Below are 17,186 nucleotides of genomic sequence, written 5' to 3' on the forward strand. Positions count from 1 at the left end.
ATCAATAAATACATTTTAATTCTACATCCGCATCAGCTACTATGTCTATTCTGTGCACTTATAGTTTAATCAGAGATGTCTTGATAAAGTAATGGAATCAATATAATTATTTTGTGTTCTCCGTGATTATGACATTATGACATATGTAAATGATCTGCACTTTTTTCCCCCCTTTTTTTATTCGGCAATAAAATGTCTTTATGTAACTGAAAACAGACGACCCATCAAATACAGCTTGGGACACTAATCCTTTTAAATGTTGTGAGGTAAGATTAATAGGACAGTCAAATCTATGTATTTCCAATAGCCTATATTCATTTTACATTTCAGGTCAAAGCTTCAAACATCAAATCGGTATATTCCAAACAGGTCCAAGTGTTCCAGCTTTGAATGGATAATTATACATTTTAAATGGACAGGAATTAGATTTGGCTATGCATCTCTGAGCCCATGCCCCAGAGGAGGAACTTAATAGATAAATGTGTCATGTAAAACAATGAAAAACACTTGGAAAACGTTGAGACGTCGGTCCATTGCATTGCTAGAAGGCTACTCACAGCATGGTAGCTATAACACCTGGAGTAGGCTATTGAGGCTATAGTCAGGTAACGTTAGATGTTTAATCAATAAAACGGGTGTAGGACAGTCAACATTGGAACCGGTAGACCGCATATGCCATGTAGAAATAGGCTGTCAAACAAAAAGGTTTTGTATTGGACATAGCCTACGTCACACCTTTGCTATGAGCTCAAATTTCACGTTCCATCCGATGTTAAGGTGCGTACACGGCCATTTAAATAGACTAAACAAGTAATTACTGTTGGCTCATGGGAAATAGAGAAACATCAAGGCTTAAAATGTCATGTCAACATCTTGAATTGATCCAGGTGCAATGTGCGGCTGAAAGTATGCCACAGATACTACTTTAAGATTTTCAAGAAGAATCTCAAATTTTCATAAATTTACGCTTGCCTGAAATTAAGTTCTTAACTATCAAATAACGTGTAGGCTAAAATGTTACCATTGTAATTCAACTCTATTAGGTAGCCCAACTTAGCTTATATTCAACTCAGACCTAGGGATTTTAAAAAGTATTTTTGGTGAAGCCATAGGGTGTAAAATTAGGAAGATACCATTTTTCGTAATGACTGAAAAATAGTAAAACGCAAGTGCACAAGCTAGTGACTGGTATTATTTAAGAAAATAACCTATATTATATTATGTCGGGGAAAGCACATATTAAATAATAATGTAGCGTAATAAATTAGATAAGTAGAGCGTGAACATTGCGCAGTAGCTAGTCCAACTTTAGCGAGTTTGCTCACGTTTACAAGGTAGGTTACAATTACACTGATTCCTTGAAAATTTACCTCTGACGAAGTTGGATTTACTCTCGTCCAGAAGGCTGGAGGAAGATATTCCCATACTGCAAAACTTCTTCGGAAAAGGATTTCCCTCTGTGGTATTCGAGCTTCAGGTGTTGTTCTCCTGTTGAATTGGATTCACCGCTGTACAGTCGCACCTTCTCTGTTTGTGGCTGTCACTTATACGATACTGGCGGGCGGGGGAAAGAGCGCAGCATTTATCCTCAACTGCTATCTCGTCTGCATATCGTCAGCTTTCTTCAACCAGCACACTACTGGGCTTACAGCTGCAGTTCATGTGGCTGCCCTCCACTGTGGTTTCGATCGTGCAGACTTTTCGCGACCAACAAATATTTTTTGCCTACTTGAACATAATTAGATCTAATAACTTTAAACATTTTGGTTTTCAAACATTGAACACAAACTGTTTTAGTTTTATAAATAGGCTACAGATTCAGAATTCTAAGTTCTTTAGGGTGTTTTATAGACCTATAGGCCTACCTACGTTGCGATTAGGACTTTATAAAATGTGTGATTGCAAAAGCTCACGTTTAGGCAAAGATAGGCAGGTATTTTAGTGGCATATAAGATAACTGTGATATCATGAATATGTATTTCCCTACGTTTCCCAAAGTCCATTGCGGACTCGTGATTCGCCATATTGAGTCTTGCACGAACGCACAAGGAGATATGCTACAGTGTATCCAGTAGGCTGCACACGAAATGTAAGTAAACAACATTGAAGCAATGTTGTAAACAGCATTGAAGACGGTGTATTATGCACCTAAAAGTAGAGGTGTTGTGCAATGCTTGAAGAAGATTGAAAGCCAATTATAGTTACGAGGGTTAAGGGTTTATCGTAACAACATAGCATCGAACCTATAGTATAGCCTACCTTCATGGCTCGTTGGCTGTATTATGTTTTGTCTAATAAAAACACCAAACAGACTGGATTTTCTTAATTTACTGATAAAAGGTAACAATCACAATTTTTATAAGCGGAACTGTCAAGTGAAAGGGAAGAGAATTGTTTTGTTGACGCGCTAAGCGTGTGCACATTTGACATCTACCACACAAAAGACGACTGTGTGAGTAAAGTCGGATGAAACTGCAAGATAGACATCATTCCATGTGTTACCAACGTTATTGGAAAAATGGGACTTTAAAAGCCGCATACATTCATTGTGGAATATAGCTGCGTGGTTGTATTAACAATCTTGCATTATGTAGCCTAAAGACAGCGTGAGACTTGTTCAGTTGTTGCATGCCTAATGTTTCTGCAATAGTGAACATTTTGCTGTTTTGCCTTAAATTTCAATTAAGTAAATGACCATAAATACATTTTCCATACATTTCAAATTCGTATCATCTAGCTGTGGGCTATTATTTTCTCCCTCCATGGGGAAATATCTTTGCTCAAACGTCAGACAGATGCACCAATTTTCATAGCAGTTGTGCGTAATGAAAATGTGATATAGCAGGTATGATTGTTGTGGCTTTCATGGGGAAAACTCTGGAAACAAAACATTTCATAATCACTACTTAAATTAGCCTCTCTTATTCGCGTGTCTCCAGCCCGGAACGATGACCCAGACAGTTCAGACCAACGGGGTGCAGCCCCTCAGTAAGACATGGGAACTCAGTCTATACGAACTGCAGCGCACCCCGCAGGTAAGACAGACCAGACATCATCAGTCGTTATCCCGTCGAGTTAGTCTTCTGCATTATGTGGCTTATATACTACCCAAAGAGTTATGAATCGATTGAGCAGTGACTTTCAAATTCAGTCCTGGCGACCCACAGTGCATGGTGCTTTTGTGAAAAATTAAGAATTTGGTGCCAGAGCAAATGGCAGTGGGCCAAACCCATTAATGTGAGAAGGGGGCTGCTGTATGAATGGCAGCACCCCCATCTGGAAAAACCCAAACAATAATACTTCAGCTCTAACTATAATTTGTAATTGTTCCTTGTTTCAATTGCCACATCTGTTGCACTGGTATTGATGTTGAGGAAACTACAGAACTCCAGTTGTGTAGAATCCCTATTTTTTAAAGAAGCGTTTGATGTGCCTGGCTTTGATATTGCTGAATAAGTATTGTGACTGTCTGAACAATTATTGGACTGAATAGCATATAGTAGTCGTGTTCAGAGGATTTCCTGAGTAAATGAGATTTAGAGTACATAGTGTGCATGATTTTGTCAGTTTGGCTCAGGCTGCCATGGCAGAGATGCTGTTGCTCACTGTTGACCGGTGATTTCCTGCGCTGTGCCTTGCAGGAGGCAATAACGGACGGGCTGGAGATCGCGGTGTCTCCCCGCAGCCTGCACAGTGAGCTCATGTGCCCCATTTGCCTGGACATGCTGAAGAACACGATGACCACAAAGGAGTGTCTCCATCGCTTCTGTGCTGACTGCATCATAACAGCGCTGAGATCTGGGTGGGTGAGGCAGTGACTACAAAAAACCTACTCCAAAAAAGTTTTTTCAGTGTGTAGGCACAGCTCAACTGTAAGCCAGAAAATAATTTCTTCATGACATTGTCTATTTCAGAATATACTTACAAATATACACTGTGACCACTTTATTAGGTAGACATGTACACCAGCTTCTTAATGCAAATATTTTATTTGATCTCCTCAGATTTTCATGCGCAACAGTCTCTAGAGTTTGCAGAGAATGGTGAAAAAAAAAAAAAAAAAATCCAGTGAGCAGCAGGTCTAAAATCTCTAAGTGTATTAGGCTACAGCAGCAGAAGATTCGGAGCAGATTCAGACCAGAATCTAAAAAAATAAGTGTCTAAAATACCTAATAAAGTACTCACTGAGTGTACATCTTAGTGGGTTTGCCCAATTCAGCTTTGTTTCATGCTTATTTTCCCCCAGCAAAAGTTTCAGCTTGTATATGTTTATGGTGTGTATATTCACATGCGGTTTGGTGTTTAGATGAGGCTGCTCTGCATCCATCTCAGGTGTGCAACTGGGCTGTTGGCCGAACTGCTCTCTGTGCAGCCGATCACTGTTTGAACTGCTAACTCAACCTTGCCCTGTGCAACGGTCTTGAACTAGAGTGCCTCCCCTTTCAGGAATAAAGAGTGTCCAACGTGCAGGAAGAAACTGGTGTCCAAGCGTTCCCTAAGGCCAGACCCCAACTTTGACGCGCTGATCAGTAAGATCTACCCCAGCAGAGACGAGTATGAGGCCCATCAGGAGAGGGTCCTGGCCCGGATCAGCAAACACAACAACCAGCAAGCCCTCAGCGACAGTATTGAGGAGGGCCTGAAGATCCAGGCTATATACAGGTGAGAACCTGTTAGGTCATCTTTTTGTTTCCACAACGGATTAATTTAGAATTTTCTATTCGTTTTTATATATTTATCAGTTTGACAGCATGCAGGTGACACAAGCTGTAGAACTGTTGATCAAGAGATGAACTGTTAACTGTACTGGATGCATTGTGAAGAACCTGATTGAAAGGCTTTGTAAGCTAGAACTTCAAGTAAATTATGAAATGGAAACACACCCATTTCCATATTATAATCATTGGCCACATGTTCATTTCTGTATATATAATTGTATGACATTTATTTTTAGTGCCTTGCAATGCACCCTTGTATTTGGTGTTTACATGAAGATAGTTATGCTTGACTACATTGTACAGGTGAGATTTATAAAGTGACTAAAATGCCTTCCCCGCTTGGTGCATCGCACTGTGCCCGCAGACAGAGGGGGAAGAAGCACCAGATGGAGAACGGCAGCGGGGCGGAAGAGAACGGCGACAGCTCCCACTGCAGCAACGCCTCGGTTCACAGCAACCAGGAGGCCGGGCCCAGCATCAAGCGCACCAAGACCTCCGACGACTCAGGCCTGGACATGGACAACACGGCTGAGAACGGCACGGGGGACCTGGCCCTGGAGGGCGGCAGCGAGATCGAGCTGGTCTTCCGGGCACACCCCACGCTCATGGAGAAAGACGACGCGGCACAGACACGGTGCGCCCGCCTCTCTGAAACCCACTGATCCCTGACCGACTGCCTTCAGCGGCTACTGGGTTTGGTTCAAGAATAAGAGCTGCAATTGAGTGCTCACAACTAAGCTCGGTTGTGTCTCTTTTCACTTTCAGGGAAGTGAGGATCAAGTAAAAATATGTTTAGGGGTGGGGGGGGGGGCGGAGGGATAGACAGCCTTGTATAGTCAATTCAACCAGAACAGGCTACTTTGTAACAATTTTGTATGGACCATGAACAAGTTTTCCCTACCCAATTATATAGTCTGTCTCTCAGAGGCCTAAATGTCTGACACACCTATGCAATATGCTTTATATAATATGCAATATGCAAAATATAATTGGGTCATTTTACAAATTATGATGCAAACAAGTGATTTCAGAGAACTTTCGCATTCACCAATTTTCTCTTATTTAGAATCTTTCCTTGGGTAGGAAGAACATTTGTGAGTGGTCCTGACCTGTCATATACAAGTACAAACAAGAACCTTGCAGTGCATGTCAGTTCGGCTTGCCTGGCACACTAAACTGGGATCAAACTTTCAAAGTAGGCGTCGCTGATCAAGTATGAATCAAGATTCATTTTGCTTCTTTATTTAAGACAGCTATCTGAAGTTAGGTGCGTTTCTTGAAACCGACGTGGCACACAAAGTAAGAGGACATTCATGACAACACAAACATATTCAGGCCCATTGTACTTTAGGCCATGGGTATAGAGTAATGCTGTTATGAAGTGCGTGTGCTATTGTATTCCTGCCTAGGTATATCAAGACTTCTGGAAACGCCACAGTCGACCACCTGTCCAAGTACCTGGCTGTGAGGTTAGCCCTTGAGGATCTTCGTAAGAATGGAGATGACAGCCCCATTAATGTGGAGGCAGCCAGTGAAAAGCAATACACCATCTACATCCCCACTGCCAACAGTCAGTTCACGGTAGGTGCATCAGGCTCGGCTTGTGCAGCAGTTTTTTTAGTTTTACAGTATTTAATCTGGAGTCCTGAAGCTAAAAAAGAAAAGATTTGGCAATGGTGAGAGAGGAGATAAAAGGAGAAGCCTTCTAAGCAAGAGGGATCCATTTCTTTGGTGCATCACCGGACCATATGCATTTGGAGGACTGGTCTGTATATCTGTGCGTCACAGAAACAAAGTCCCAGAAAAGTGCCCCTGAGAAGCGAATTATGCAACTGCTTGTTTATTCAGCCCTGTTTAATGTGCACAAGGCACAGGTAATTTTCTTTTGCTGACTGAACTAAGGTTTATTTGTGTGCTTTTAACACTTAATATAACCTCAGTGTTTCTCCCAGTTACTCATGTAGCAGTTAGCAGTAGCACGCATTTCCACAAGCATGATTTAGATCATTTTACCTGGAATGGAAGATCTCTCTCCTCCTGAACATTTGGCTGTTCCTCCTTGCTGGGGTCATTCATCTCAATTGTCTCTTTAAATCACTGCCCCCCAGTGACAGAGAGAGTTATCTGCAGCCTTCAGAACTGTCTGAACCAAAAACCTACAGTTCAGAAAGGCCAAAGGCTATTATTGGACAGTCTCATCAACACAAAAAGTGAAGTTTGATTTGGTATAAGGGTGGATTATTGTTGGGCATTATGTCCATGTTGATAAGCTGTAGTGTTGGATATTTCATTGCTTGCCAGTTTATCTATGCTTTTAAAATGGCATGTTTTGCTATGATATTCTGAAGCACTGTGTTCACTAGTAAGCACTTTATTAGGTATTTTAGACTTAAGTCCTCTGCTGCTGTAGCCTATCCACTAAAAATAAGTCTAATAAATAACTAAAAGTCCTCACTGAGCATATTGTATAGATCTGATGCGCTTAGTTACGGAATGTCTGTGTCCTCACTGTCCCAGGTACTGAATGGGTCGTTCTCTTTGGAATTGGTCAGTGAGAAATACTGGAAGGTCAACAAGCCCATGGAACTGTACTTCGCCCCCACCAAGGAACACAAATAGCCCTGCCATCGGACAGGCCAAAAAAAACTGACACTGTTCTTCCTCTCATCCCTTTCTCTTTGGAGTTATTAGTCACAGGACCTTGTGTTTTTGAGTATCTGTGACTGCTTTTTCGTCTTTTGTACAAGATACAGAATGTATGTGTGCGTGTGTGATGAGTATTGTATGCTATTTATTTGTTCCAAATTCCATTCTGTTTACTGTTCAAATCGAGGAATTTTTAGTTTGCAATGAATTGATTTAATCCAAGCCTGTTTTGTTGTATCCGAGCCTTGACATTTAGGCTTATCGCTTTTCCGTTTAAAGTTTAACTTTTGTATTGAAAAGAGAACCGTTTATTAGACAAGCAAGTTTCACTCAGTAATTCATCTAATGAGCCTGAGTGTCTCTGAGCATGTATCTGTTTTTCATTTCCAGCCCATAAACAAATAAACACTTCATACAAACCGATGCATCTTTCGGACAGCTGATGTGGATTTTTAAGGACAATGTTGTGTAGGCTCTGATGGTGTTATTGCAGGCTCTTTTCCCTCCACCATTAATCACCATATGCCTGTGGAAAATGATGGCTTCTACAAACAGGACTTGGTTGTAATTATAGTGTGCTGCGCTACAGATGCCGAATGTGAATATTTGTCCTTTAAAGAAAATAGGCTTGTTTTGTCCTGAGTATTGTAAATTAAATATTGAACTTGTAATTTAAAAAAAGGCCGAAACAATTAGTATGAAACCGAAAATGAGCCTCTGGTTGAATTTAGGTTTAGGTTGAATGCGTAATTTTATAATGGTTATTCATATTGTTTGGGGAAAAAAAATATATAAATTCAACAAAAAAAAACAACTGCATTTGTTATTTTGCTCACCGTTCCCAATCATCCTTTTTCTGTTTTTTCCTGTCGTGAATCTCTAAAGATACTCTCTGTTGCTGGGACTTCATGTTTCATGACTTCATGCATTTTGTCTGCTACACTGAATCCTGAAACTTTCAGCTATGGCTACAAGGTTGTTGAGGCTTTTCTGCAGATCGTAGTCCAGATTAAAGGGAAAAGATGGGACCAAATCTGAACAGGGTTTATTATGTCACCTGACCCATAACTGGTTCAGGAAATACAGGAAATTAAAACAAGCTCTAATTTGTGTTTGTCTACCAGAGGCATAACACGTTTTCAGTCCATCAAACACTGCATGCATGGAGTTTATTAAGAAAACAACACAGTCAAATTAATTACTGTACACACAACATTTTGAGACTTAAAAACAAAGTTCTCTTAAAAGATATCAAACGCCAAGCAGTTTAAGAGAACAAAAATTAAAATCACATTTTAAGAATAGTTTTGAAAGGTGAAATGTGCTCTGGCTACAGTATTGCAAGCCTTCACAGTAAACACAACAATGACTGGGCCAACATTTGTCAATAACCTCAACAGCAGAAGTGTGCAGTCTGCAACTTCGCTTCTGCACAGTACGTACCACATATAATAGAATCTCAGACAGGAAGTTATTGGGAATAGAAGTTATTTTAAAAAATATGCCAATTGCATTACATTACTACAGTCTTATTTTTAAATGGCCTACTCTCAGTTTGTGACATCAGGTTTCCAAATGATATGTCTCTTTCTGACATGCTGTCTTTGCCCACGTTTCAAACCATTTTGTTCTGGCCCTTCATTACATCAAATACTTGGCTTGCCAACATTGTATTATTTTGCAATTTGCCATGAGCATCTTTTTCAAAAAATGTAATTTCATGTAATGCTTGCCCATTTATATGAATTATGGTAAGGGGCTTGATGACAATTTCATATGCTTCATTAAGATTCATACCCGTTTGACTGACCAGCTAGTCTGCATCTCTGAGGTTCTACTGCACTTGAAATTTAGTACCATTTATACATTTGCTAACTGATTTCTGAAGGGATTAATGCTGAAAAACTTCAGGATGAACTTAAGAGAGTGAAATAGGTATATCCTTATTGCCACTTACTGCAGTAGACCAGCTGACTACACAGACGATTGTACCAAATCAATGTATATCAGAAGAGGGATTATTATAATTTGATGCTTGTAGTTGTGTGTGCAGTGAGGGTTAGCCTTTATATGAAACTTATATAATGTAATTTTCAAAATGTATATTTGTGTGCAGGAAGCCATAGGCATTAAAATGAAAGAACACAATCGCCACTGTCACCAGTGAAGATAAGGAGTCAGTGCAGTCAGAACGTGGTGAGGGCAGGTGCCAGTCTTAAGCTCTAGTGAGTTACTCCACCTTCCTGCCTCCCTCCTCCGTGCTCAGCCCAAGGCTCCCGGTCTGGGATGTGGTATAGGTCGGTACACTGTACTTGGTGAGGATGGCCTTGAACTGGGCCAGGGTGGCGTCCGTGCGCACCCCTGTCGGGTCAAAGTGGGTCCGGCTCACTCTGAAACCTGCCTCTGTCAGGTACTGGAGGAATTTGTTCAACCTGAAGGAGCAGAGGTGTGCAGAAATTAGAGTTTCTTGTTAACCCTTTAAAGAGTAGGGTTTCTGGAAAATTATTTTCTAAATTCGAAGTCTTTGTTCTAGAATTACCTTGACGTTACCAGTAGTGATTGTTACATCAGCATTAGAACGTTGAGCATTAGAACATTATAATCGCATATGCAATCTCACACCTTAAAGGGTTAAGCTTCATAAAGAAGTTATAACTCACTTGGGCATGTTCATACAGTTATAACTCACTTGGGCATGTTCATACAGTTATAATAACTCACTTGGGCATGTTCATACAGTTATAATAACTCACTTGGGCATGTTCATACAGTTATAATAACTCACTTGGGCATGTTCATGCCGCGGATGCTGTGGCGATGGATGCTGTAGTAGAAGGGAGGGTGTTCCAGTGAAGTGTCAGGTTTCACTTTTTTCATCACATTCCCAGACTCTTCAGTCATCTTCCTTTTTCCTGAAATACAAACGTTCTTCTCGTAACGCCCACACCCAATGTGTCATTTCCAGACGTCTTAGCCCAGTCCAAATCATGTCACTCCTTTTTGCTTTCTCTCAAATGATTACGAAATGAAAAGCCCATACCCGACTGGTCACCTGACGTAGCCTCTTCTGCTTTCTGAAGAGTCTTAATGACCACGCCGCATTCCACTATGGATAACACATCAAAACGCATGAACAAACAGGCTCATGTGATCAGTAAAAAAGTTGAGAAGGCTTGAAGGGCAGAATGGCACACCTTGGCTGGAGTGTAGAGAGTGGCCGTGGGTGGAGAAGGACTTGAGGGTGGTGCACTCAGACTCGCAGATGAGCGTCTTCACCAGGGCCTGAATGTCATCCATGCTGTGACGCACCGCTGCAGACAGCATCCTCCGGAGGAAGCCGGTATTGAACAGAGGCCCCGCCCTGGACACCACAATAGAGACGGTGAGGTAGCAGACAGGTGGCGCTCCCCCTGACCCACACTGCTGGCCCCAAGAGAGCTCCCCTTACAAAAACTTACTGTGAAACTAACTGTAACTGTATAACAGTGCAGTACAATGCAGTTAAAGTGTAGCGACACTGCATTGTAACTGCAGTAATACTGCAATAATTACAATCGTAGCAACTACAGTTATTCGGGGTACGGTGGGGTGATGTAATAACTAGACCTACCAGAGGGGACCCAGCTCCACGGCAGTCTTTCCGGGCATGCTTCCGTGACAGTTGCAGGGCAGCTGTCTGTAGAGGTTCTCTGGAATAAGGAAGGAATGGGGAGGTTATAAGTTCACAGCACTGGCCTAGCCAAAACAACTTTATTTACAAAACAACTGTTGTGCTGTGCAACTTCAATAGATAAAAAACAAACATGGGAAGAAGACAAAACAGTCTAAAACAAAATAAAATCAACTATTCCACAACCTTGGAGCAGCAACAGCAAAGCATACCTAAAGCATAAAGATGCTTAGTTACTTGCAAAGATCAAACCATCATCAAAATATCAAAACGTAACACTAAACGCAGCAGTAAAACTCAGAGACTAAAAATAATTATGCATAGAAGACCAGCCTTACCCTCTACCATGCTCCCAACCTTGAGGAACACCCTTTCCTCACACCACTGGCAGTGAATGAGTTGGCGGATCTTCTTGGCGGACTCGTCTGCCTGCGTGGGGCCCCTCAGCACACGCACCACCACCAGAACAAAGTGCTCCACTGCCACAGCCAGCAGCACCTCAATGCCTTTATTACAGCGAGCTGCCGCCCTGTGATCCAAACAAGCACACACACTCAGTCACACACACAAAACTCACGCACAAATCCCCACATACTCACAAACCGATTTGCATACTACATTTACACACATACTGTATCCACGCACACTCCCACAAAAGCACAAATCCTCAAATACATTCAATTGCACACAGATGTGCCCGCACACATGCAAATGCAAACACACACACACACACACACACCTCAGTTCACAGCTCACATTCTTGGGTCCACTGAAGAACTAGAACTAAATTTTAATATTCCGTCTGACAGGTAGTAAAAACAGAAACAAAATGGGGCACAGATCCTTTCAGGAGCATATGTGGCTGTACAAAAGTACTACTCCCTGTAATGCATTTTTCCATTACATTTGTGGGGGTAGTGACACACTGAAGTGATCACATTTGCATCTCCTCGAACAACTGGATCTGAACAGCATAGATCAATAAGCTTTTGACACATACCAGGCAGGTTAAATAGGTCTGGGAACACACAGATTTTAAAATCCACAAAATTGTGCCGTCTGTTGTACCTCGCTACTGTAGCCACCACCATGCGTCCTGCCAGCTCTCTGTAGTACTCGGTCCTGACGATCTGACAGCTGTAATGTCGCAGGGTGACATTCAGGGCCTTGGAGTAGAGTGAGCCCGTGTCCGTGGATGTCACCGACACAATGCCCAGATTCCGCACGTTCCTGAAAGCTGCATCCAGATAGTTCACTGCTGTGCCGAAGGGGTCCAGGTGTCTGAAAAACATCAGAAAATGCATAATGCTGTTCAAAGAGAATTGGGTGCCTGTATTGGGTACTTACAACATTCCTCCATTGACTCTGAATGTTATTGTGTAACCTGGTCAATTCATGGTCATGGTCAATCTTCTATTCAAAAAGATTTTTGGGATTTTCAGCCAGCTTTTATTCATTAAACACAGTCAATGTCTTATATCAAAGTCCCACTTCTTGCTTCATACTCACATGTAGTCAAAAGGTCGTAGGTGCATAATGACATTGGCGTCCATCTTGACAACCTCCACTGATGCGATGGGCACCCCTTCCACATCCCCCGCAGCGTCAGTGTGACGGGGCACCCGCCCGCCCTCCACCCGGATGTGATTGAGGTGGCAGTTCTCGCGGATCATTTTCACGCAGGTCTCATTGATGTCATTGATGGTCACCTTGACTGCATTACGCAGGTGTTTCGCCCACTGTAGGCCCATAATCCCTGCATACAGAAGGACAAGAACACAGTTTCTTCTTATCCAGTGTTCAAGCACTCAAACCCGCATGCACATGCACACACACACAAGAAATATTTTTTATGACTACAAATCATTGCTTCTCTGTTTTTGGATCTTGAGATTCCCTAGTGCCATTGACTGCCTGGCTTTCTGTGAACTTAAATTCTGAAAGGAGCAGTGCAGAAATAGAAATGGAGTGGAAATCTGCCTACAGTACACTGTAGTCAATATTGGATCGGTGCAGTGCAGAAGAATGTTTACTGAATCTTACCTGTGGCTCCAAAAGCATCCAGACATTCTAGGGGATTCCGCTCTTCTGCCAGAACTGCCAGGGAGCAGAACACTAACTGTCTGCAACCAAACACAGATGCTCCATTTTTCACTTTACGTTAAATACAGTACAATATAAGGTGAAAACAAGGGGTAAAATAAACACTTCACTTCAATAAAGAAGAAGAGGATCATGTGAAAAAGGAATCAAATGTGATATCCGCACCTGTTTGTTTTCATTTTGCGGTTGAAATAAGTGTCACTCTTCTGCGGAGTGGTGTGGTTAGGGAGGAGCTGCACGTTGGTACCTAGTTCCTTCATTATCTCATAGGCCTGTCCAATCGGAACTATGGAGAGGGAACAGGAAAAAAAAATTAGATAACTTTTATAACAGGAAATGAGAATACCACACCCGCCAGTATCACAAGCCCACTCTATGTTATTTGAAATGCATTTTTTCCACCAAATCAAATGGCAGTTGTCCTTGGGGATGCATTTAATATGACCAGACAATAAATGCAGACAGTGTGCCTTACTTGGATCCTCAAAGGGGACATCAGATCCTCCAGTGTAGCTGGCCTCGGTCTCGCCCTTGTTTATATGGCGCTTCAGGTGGCTAATCATGTCTGTCTTGCGAGCAATGGTGACGGAGCACACCACACAGTGGTAATGGGCCACCAATCGACCTGGAGACTGGACAAACGGCTTACTTTATTACACACGCATTTGTATACACAAGCAGTAGAGATTCACACAAGCTACATGTGTTCGCGCAACTCCATCCAACCTTGTGTAACAGGTTACAATAAATATTTAGTGAATTTCCCCAAATCATTCTTTTAAATATATTGTCTGTCTTTCACTGTATTTTATACACCTGGCCATTGTTTTAGCTTATGTACAGTGCATGTAAACGCATAGCAACCACAAAAGCCTGCACATACTCGTTCCAACCAGAGCCATTGGAAGGATTTTAGCAAACAGCTGGTGGATGAATTTGCTATTTTTTGACCAGCCAATAAAAGTCCAGTCAGCTTCCTGCCTCCTGTTTAAGCACAGAACACTATAAACTGTTCTTACTGAATGGACAAGCTAGTGGGCTTCATGTACTTAAAATTGACAGTTTAGCCTTTATTGACAGGGTCACACCTGGTCTCCACTGAGGCTGGGCTTCAGCTGTCGACAGGGAAGATGACAGATACACATTCTCTGCCCTAATTGAGAACAAGATCAGGGTTACTGTACTCAACAAGGGCACAAACAATTGTTCTACTTTTAATGTTATCATCCCCCTCAAGCAAACAAATGAATATGCACATAGAATTTCGTGACACCCATATACAACAATCAGTCAATACCCAAGACACCGTAAACAGGGTAATGAGGACAGTGCAGAAGGAACATACCGACAATTCCCACTAGACCTAAAGGGATATTGAATGTACCTTCAAATTCCACATAGACCTTCCAGTGTAGGTTCTGTAGGTGTCGCCGTAGCTTGTGACTGTAACAGGCTTTAAACTTCTCCTCAGGGCACAGGGGGCAGGCCTTTCTCCCAGCTGCACAAATAACCCATTGACTTTACTGTCACCCATGTTCAGAAAAGACTTGCAGGGAGTGTATTCGACCCAAAACGCATAATCCAGAAAAATAACAGTAACTTACCCCCATTCAAATCAACCAGCATCTCCAGGCCCCCCAACGTAGTCTGAATAGAGATGTGCCTCTCTGAAATGGCAACAGAAGATTTTTTTACATGTCTGAATCTATTTTCTGTAAATCCATACAAGCCTCTAACATTAAGCACAAGTTGCAGCAGTGACACTTATAGATATAGTGATCACTTTATTAGGTAGACCTGTACACCAGCTTGATGATGCAAATATTTAATCAGCCAATTATCTAAATGCATAAAAGCATGCAGACGTTGTCAAGAGGTTCAGGTGTTTTTCAGACCAAATGTCAGAATGGGGAAGCAATGTGATCTACGTGACCGTGGAATGATTGTTGGTGTCAGACAGGGAGGTATGAGTATCTCAGAAACAGCTAATCTTCTGGGATTTTCACACAGAACAGTCTCTAAAGTTTGCAGAGAATGATATGAAAAAACATCCAGTGAGCAGCAGATCTGTGGGCAAAAATGTGTTGATGAGCAGATTGATAATTGATTGTTGATGGCAACTTTATCCATTTAAAATTAAATCTATAACACAATGAAGTATGCAAAAAATGAAAGGGTCTGAATACTTTCTGCAGCCACTGTATGTGTATGTATACATCACACACACTGAGCACTTTATTAGGTATGTATGAGACGTATTGGTCTTTTACTGCTGTAGCATATCCACTTGGTTTGACAAACCTTTATTCTGAGGTTTGACATGTTTTGTGTTCAAAGATGCTCTTCTGCATACCACTGTAGTAAGGCGTGGTTATTTGCGTCGGTCACCTTTCCAGTCAGCTTCGAACAGTCTGGCCATTCTCCGTTGACCTCTCTCATCAGGCCTTTCACTCACTGGATGTTTTTTTCTGATGGTTGATGTGAACATTAATTGAAGCTCCTGACCCATAGCTACATGATTTTATGCATAGCAGTGCTGCCACATGATTAGCTGATTAGATAATCACATTATTAAGTGCTCAGTGAATGTGTGTATATATATATATATATATATATATATATATATATATATATATATACACATATACACACACTTCTGAAAGTGGAGAGAACTTGGTTTCGGTATATACCAGAGGAAGAGGCAGATGACGGTTTCCCATTGTCCAGACCTGCTTCCACTTTAACAGAACTACTGGGGGACCCCACAACAGCAGCTGGCTGTTTGACTTTCTCCTCTTGTGTGATGAGTGGTGTTGCATGAGGGTCTCCACCTTCTCTCTCACACACACACACACACACACACACACAAAGAGAAAGAGAGAAAGAAAAGGATTCTGTTTAACACCGTTACAATTCAATGAGACTTTTAGTATAGCCTATGGAAAATACGAGTGAATTTCGTGTCAACACGCTGAAAACTTTCATCCATTGTTTTTGTCCGTTGTTGGTGCTTACACCAAAATTACGAAATGCGAAATAAATAAAATTCAACGCTTTTGACTTAGAACATGCGAGGGAGTGGCAAGGATTACCATTAACAGCACAAATCGGATGTAGCCTACAACGGCATGATTTCAGTAGGCTACACAGCTGATTAGCTACGTGGTTTTACTGCTTAGCTAACTGGGAAATTGAACCAAATGCATGTTTTATCATTAGCCTATTTTTGTTTGAATCCCATGTGTTTCTAATTGTCCACTAGCGAAATCATGTGGAATCGGTCTATTGGAAAATGTCGTAATTTGTCAAAATTGTTTTCATTTTCTGAGGTATATAGCTTTAAAACTACAGCTTTAAAACTATGCACTAACGTTATGTGTTGTGGGTAGGTGGTCGGAAATATGCGTCTTGCAACCAGCACGGTCCTGTTGCGGAGCTCCGTGTTCAGACCATGGCACAATAGCCTAACATTTCTAATTAACAGTAGCCTATGTCATCATCAACATACAATTTATCGAAAGAAAGTCAATCTAGTCCATATGCAATTACAACGATTCTACTGATCTGAGATGCGTCAATATTAACAAAACAATACCTTGTCTAAATTCGTAGGCTATTATTTACAACTAGCTAGGTCCTATGGCGGAGCTCCGTCATGAGGCCCTCGATTACTTCAGCTGTTATAAAAGTCAATTGCAGAGCTAGTTCACACAGAAGAAACAGCACTGTATAAAAAAGTGATTTTCTATTAAATAAAAAACTAATTTAGTTTGAGTGAAATGTCGACAGCTCAGAGTTTACTTACTATTTTTATCGACGTCCTCCTGGTGTAGTTGTACAGAGCTTCCTTCCTTTTGCTCCGCCATTTTACTAAACAGTCGTAAAAAGCGTAAGTTATAAGATTATTCCTTTACGCACACTGCGTAAAGGAACTGCAAAACCAAAATACTATAGGCTCCAACTGGATGTTTCAGCTTCCATTGGCAACATTGGCCTTGATACTGTTAAGGTTATTAATGTTAGTCTAGCTTTAACTATTTTTTTGTAGA

The 17,186-nt window shown here is 41.5% G+C and overlaps 3 protein-coding genes across 6 annotated transcripts in view; 1 reads left to right on the forward strand and 2 right to left on the reverse strand.

Annotated features, from left to right (window-relative positions):
* niban1a (niban apoptosis regulator 1a) overlaps nucleotides 1-1,583 on the reverse strand; it is a 24,758-nt gene extending 23,175 nt beyond the window's left edge. The window contains exon 1 of the mRNA XM_061239670.1: nucleotides 1,371-1,583. Coding sequence (XP_061095654.1) covers nucleotides 1,371-1,425 — 55 coding nt within the window. The 5' untranslated portion in view covers nucleotides 1,426-1,583. The remainder of the gene's footprint in view (nucleotides 1-1,370) is intronic.
* Nucleotides 1,362-7,787, forward strand: LOC133127056 (E3 ubiquitin-protein ligase RING2-like). 2 transcript variants are annotated; one of them, XM_061239673.1, is made up of 7 exons: nucleotides 1,362-1,477; nucleotides 2,940-3,035; nucleotides 3,642-3,802; nucleotides 4,447-4,662; nucleotides 5,083-5,352; nucleotides 6,128-6,299; nucleotides 7,236-7,787. In XM_061239673.1, the coding sequence occupies exons 2-7, from the start codon at nucleotides 2,949-2,951 to the stop codon at nucleotides 7,335-7,337; spliced, it is 1,008 nt and encodes a 335-aa protein (XP_061095657.1). In that variant the 5' UTR covers nucleotides 1,362-1,477; nucleotides 2,940-2,948; the 3' UTR covers nucleotides 7,338-7,787. The 2 variants fall into 2 exon arrangements, with proteins under 2 accessions (XP_061095657.1, XP_061095656.1); XM_061239672.1 differs by lacking the exon at nucleotides 1,362-1,477 and adding an exon at nucleotides 1,720-2,089.
* Nucleotides 7,788-8,513: 726 nt separating this feature from the next.
* On the reverse strand, nucleotides 8,514-17,048 carry trmt1l (tRNA methyltransferase 1-like). Of its 3 annotated transcripts, none has more exons than XM_061238801.1 (16): nucleotides 16,943-17,048; nucleotides 15,828-15,971; nucleotides 14,742-14,804; nucleotides 14,522-14,635; nucleotides 14,226-14,290; nucleotides 13,613-13,769; nucleotides 13,303-13,423; nucleotides 13,078-13,157; nucleotides 12,544-12,790; nucleotides 12,103-12,315; nucleotides 11,373-11,563; nucleotides 10,975-11,053; nucleotides 10,559-10,725; nucleotides 10,405-10,470; nucleotides 10,150-10,276; nucleotides 8,514-9,796 (listed from the first exon to the last, which is right to left on the reverse strand). In XM_061238801.1, the coding sequence occupies exons 1-16, from the start codon at nucleotides 17,001-17,003 to the stop codon at nucleotides 9,595-9,597; spliced, it is 2,097 nt and encodes a 698-aa protein (XP_061094785.1). In that variant the 5' UTR covers nucleotides 17,004-17,048; the 3' UTR covers nucleotides 8,514-9,594. The 3 variants fall into 3 exon arrangements, with proteins under 3 accessions (XP_061094785.1, XP_061094786.1, XP_061094787.1); XM_061238802.1 differs by having other exon boundaries at nucleotides 15,828-15,968; nucleotides 16,943-17,003; XM_061238803.1 differs by having other exon boundaries at nucleotides 15,828-15,975; nucleotides 16,943-17,001.
* Nucleotides 17,049-17,186: the final 138 nt, after the last annotated feature.

The sequence above is a fragment of the Conger conger genome, chromosome 4, assembly GCF_963514075.1.
Source record: "Conger conger chromosome 4, fConCon1.1, whole genome shotgun sequence".
Lineage (NCBI taxonomy): Eukaryota > Metazoa > Chordata > Actinopteri > Anguilliformes > Congridae > Conger > Conger conger.

Bases quoted from the DNA above. Each gene is read 5' to 3' on its own strand.
- trmt1l (XM_061238801.1), bottom strand. From the start codon at position 17,003: ATGGCGGAGCAAAAGGAAGGAAGCTCTGTACAACTACACCAGGAGGAC. The intron at 12,791-13,077 runs GTAAGATTCAGT...TTCTGTATGCAG, and splicing joins GGATGCTTTTGGAGCCACAG to GGATTATGGGCCTACAGTGG. The intron at 10,471-10,558 runs GTGTGCCATTCT...TGTTATCCATAG, and splicing joins CTCTCTACACTCCAGCCAAG to TGGAATGCGGCGTGGTCATT.
- LOC133127056 (XM_061239673.1), top strand. From the start codon at position 2,949: ATGACCCAGACAGTTCAGACCAACGGGGTGCAGCCCCTCAGTAAGACA. The intron at 3,803-4,446 runs GTGGGTGAGGCA...CTCCCCTTTCAG, and splicing joins ATAACAGCGCTGAGATCTGG to GAATAAAGAGTGTCCAACGT. The intron at 4,663-5,082 runs GTGAGAACCTGT...CTGTGCCCGCAG, and splicing joins AAGATCCAGGCTATATACAG to ACAGAGGGGGAAGAAGCACC.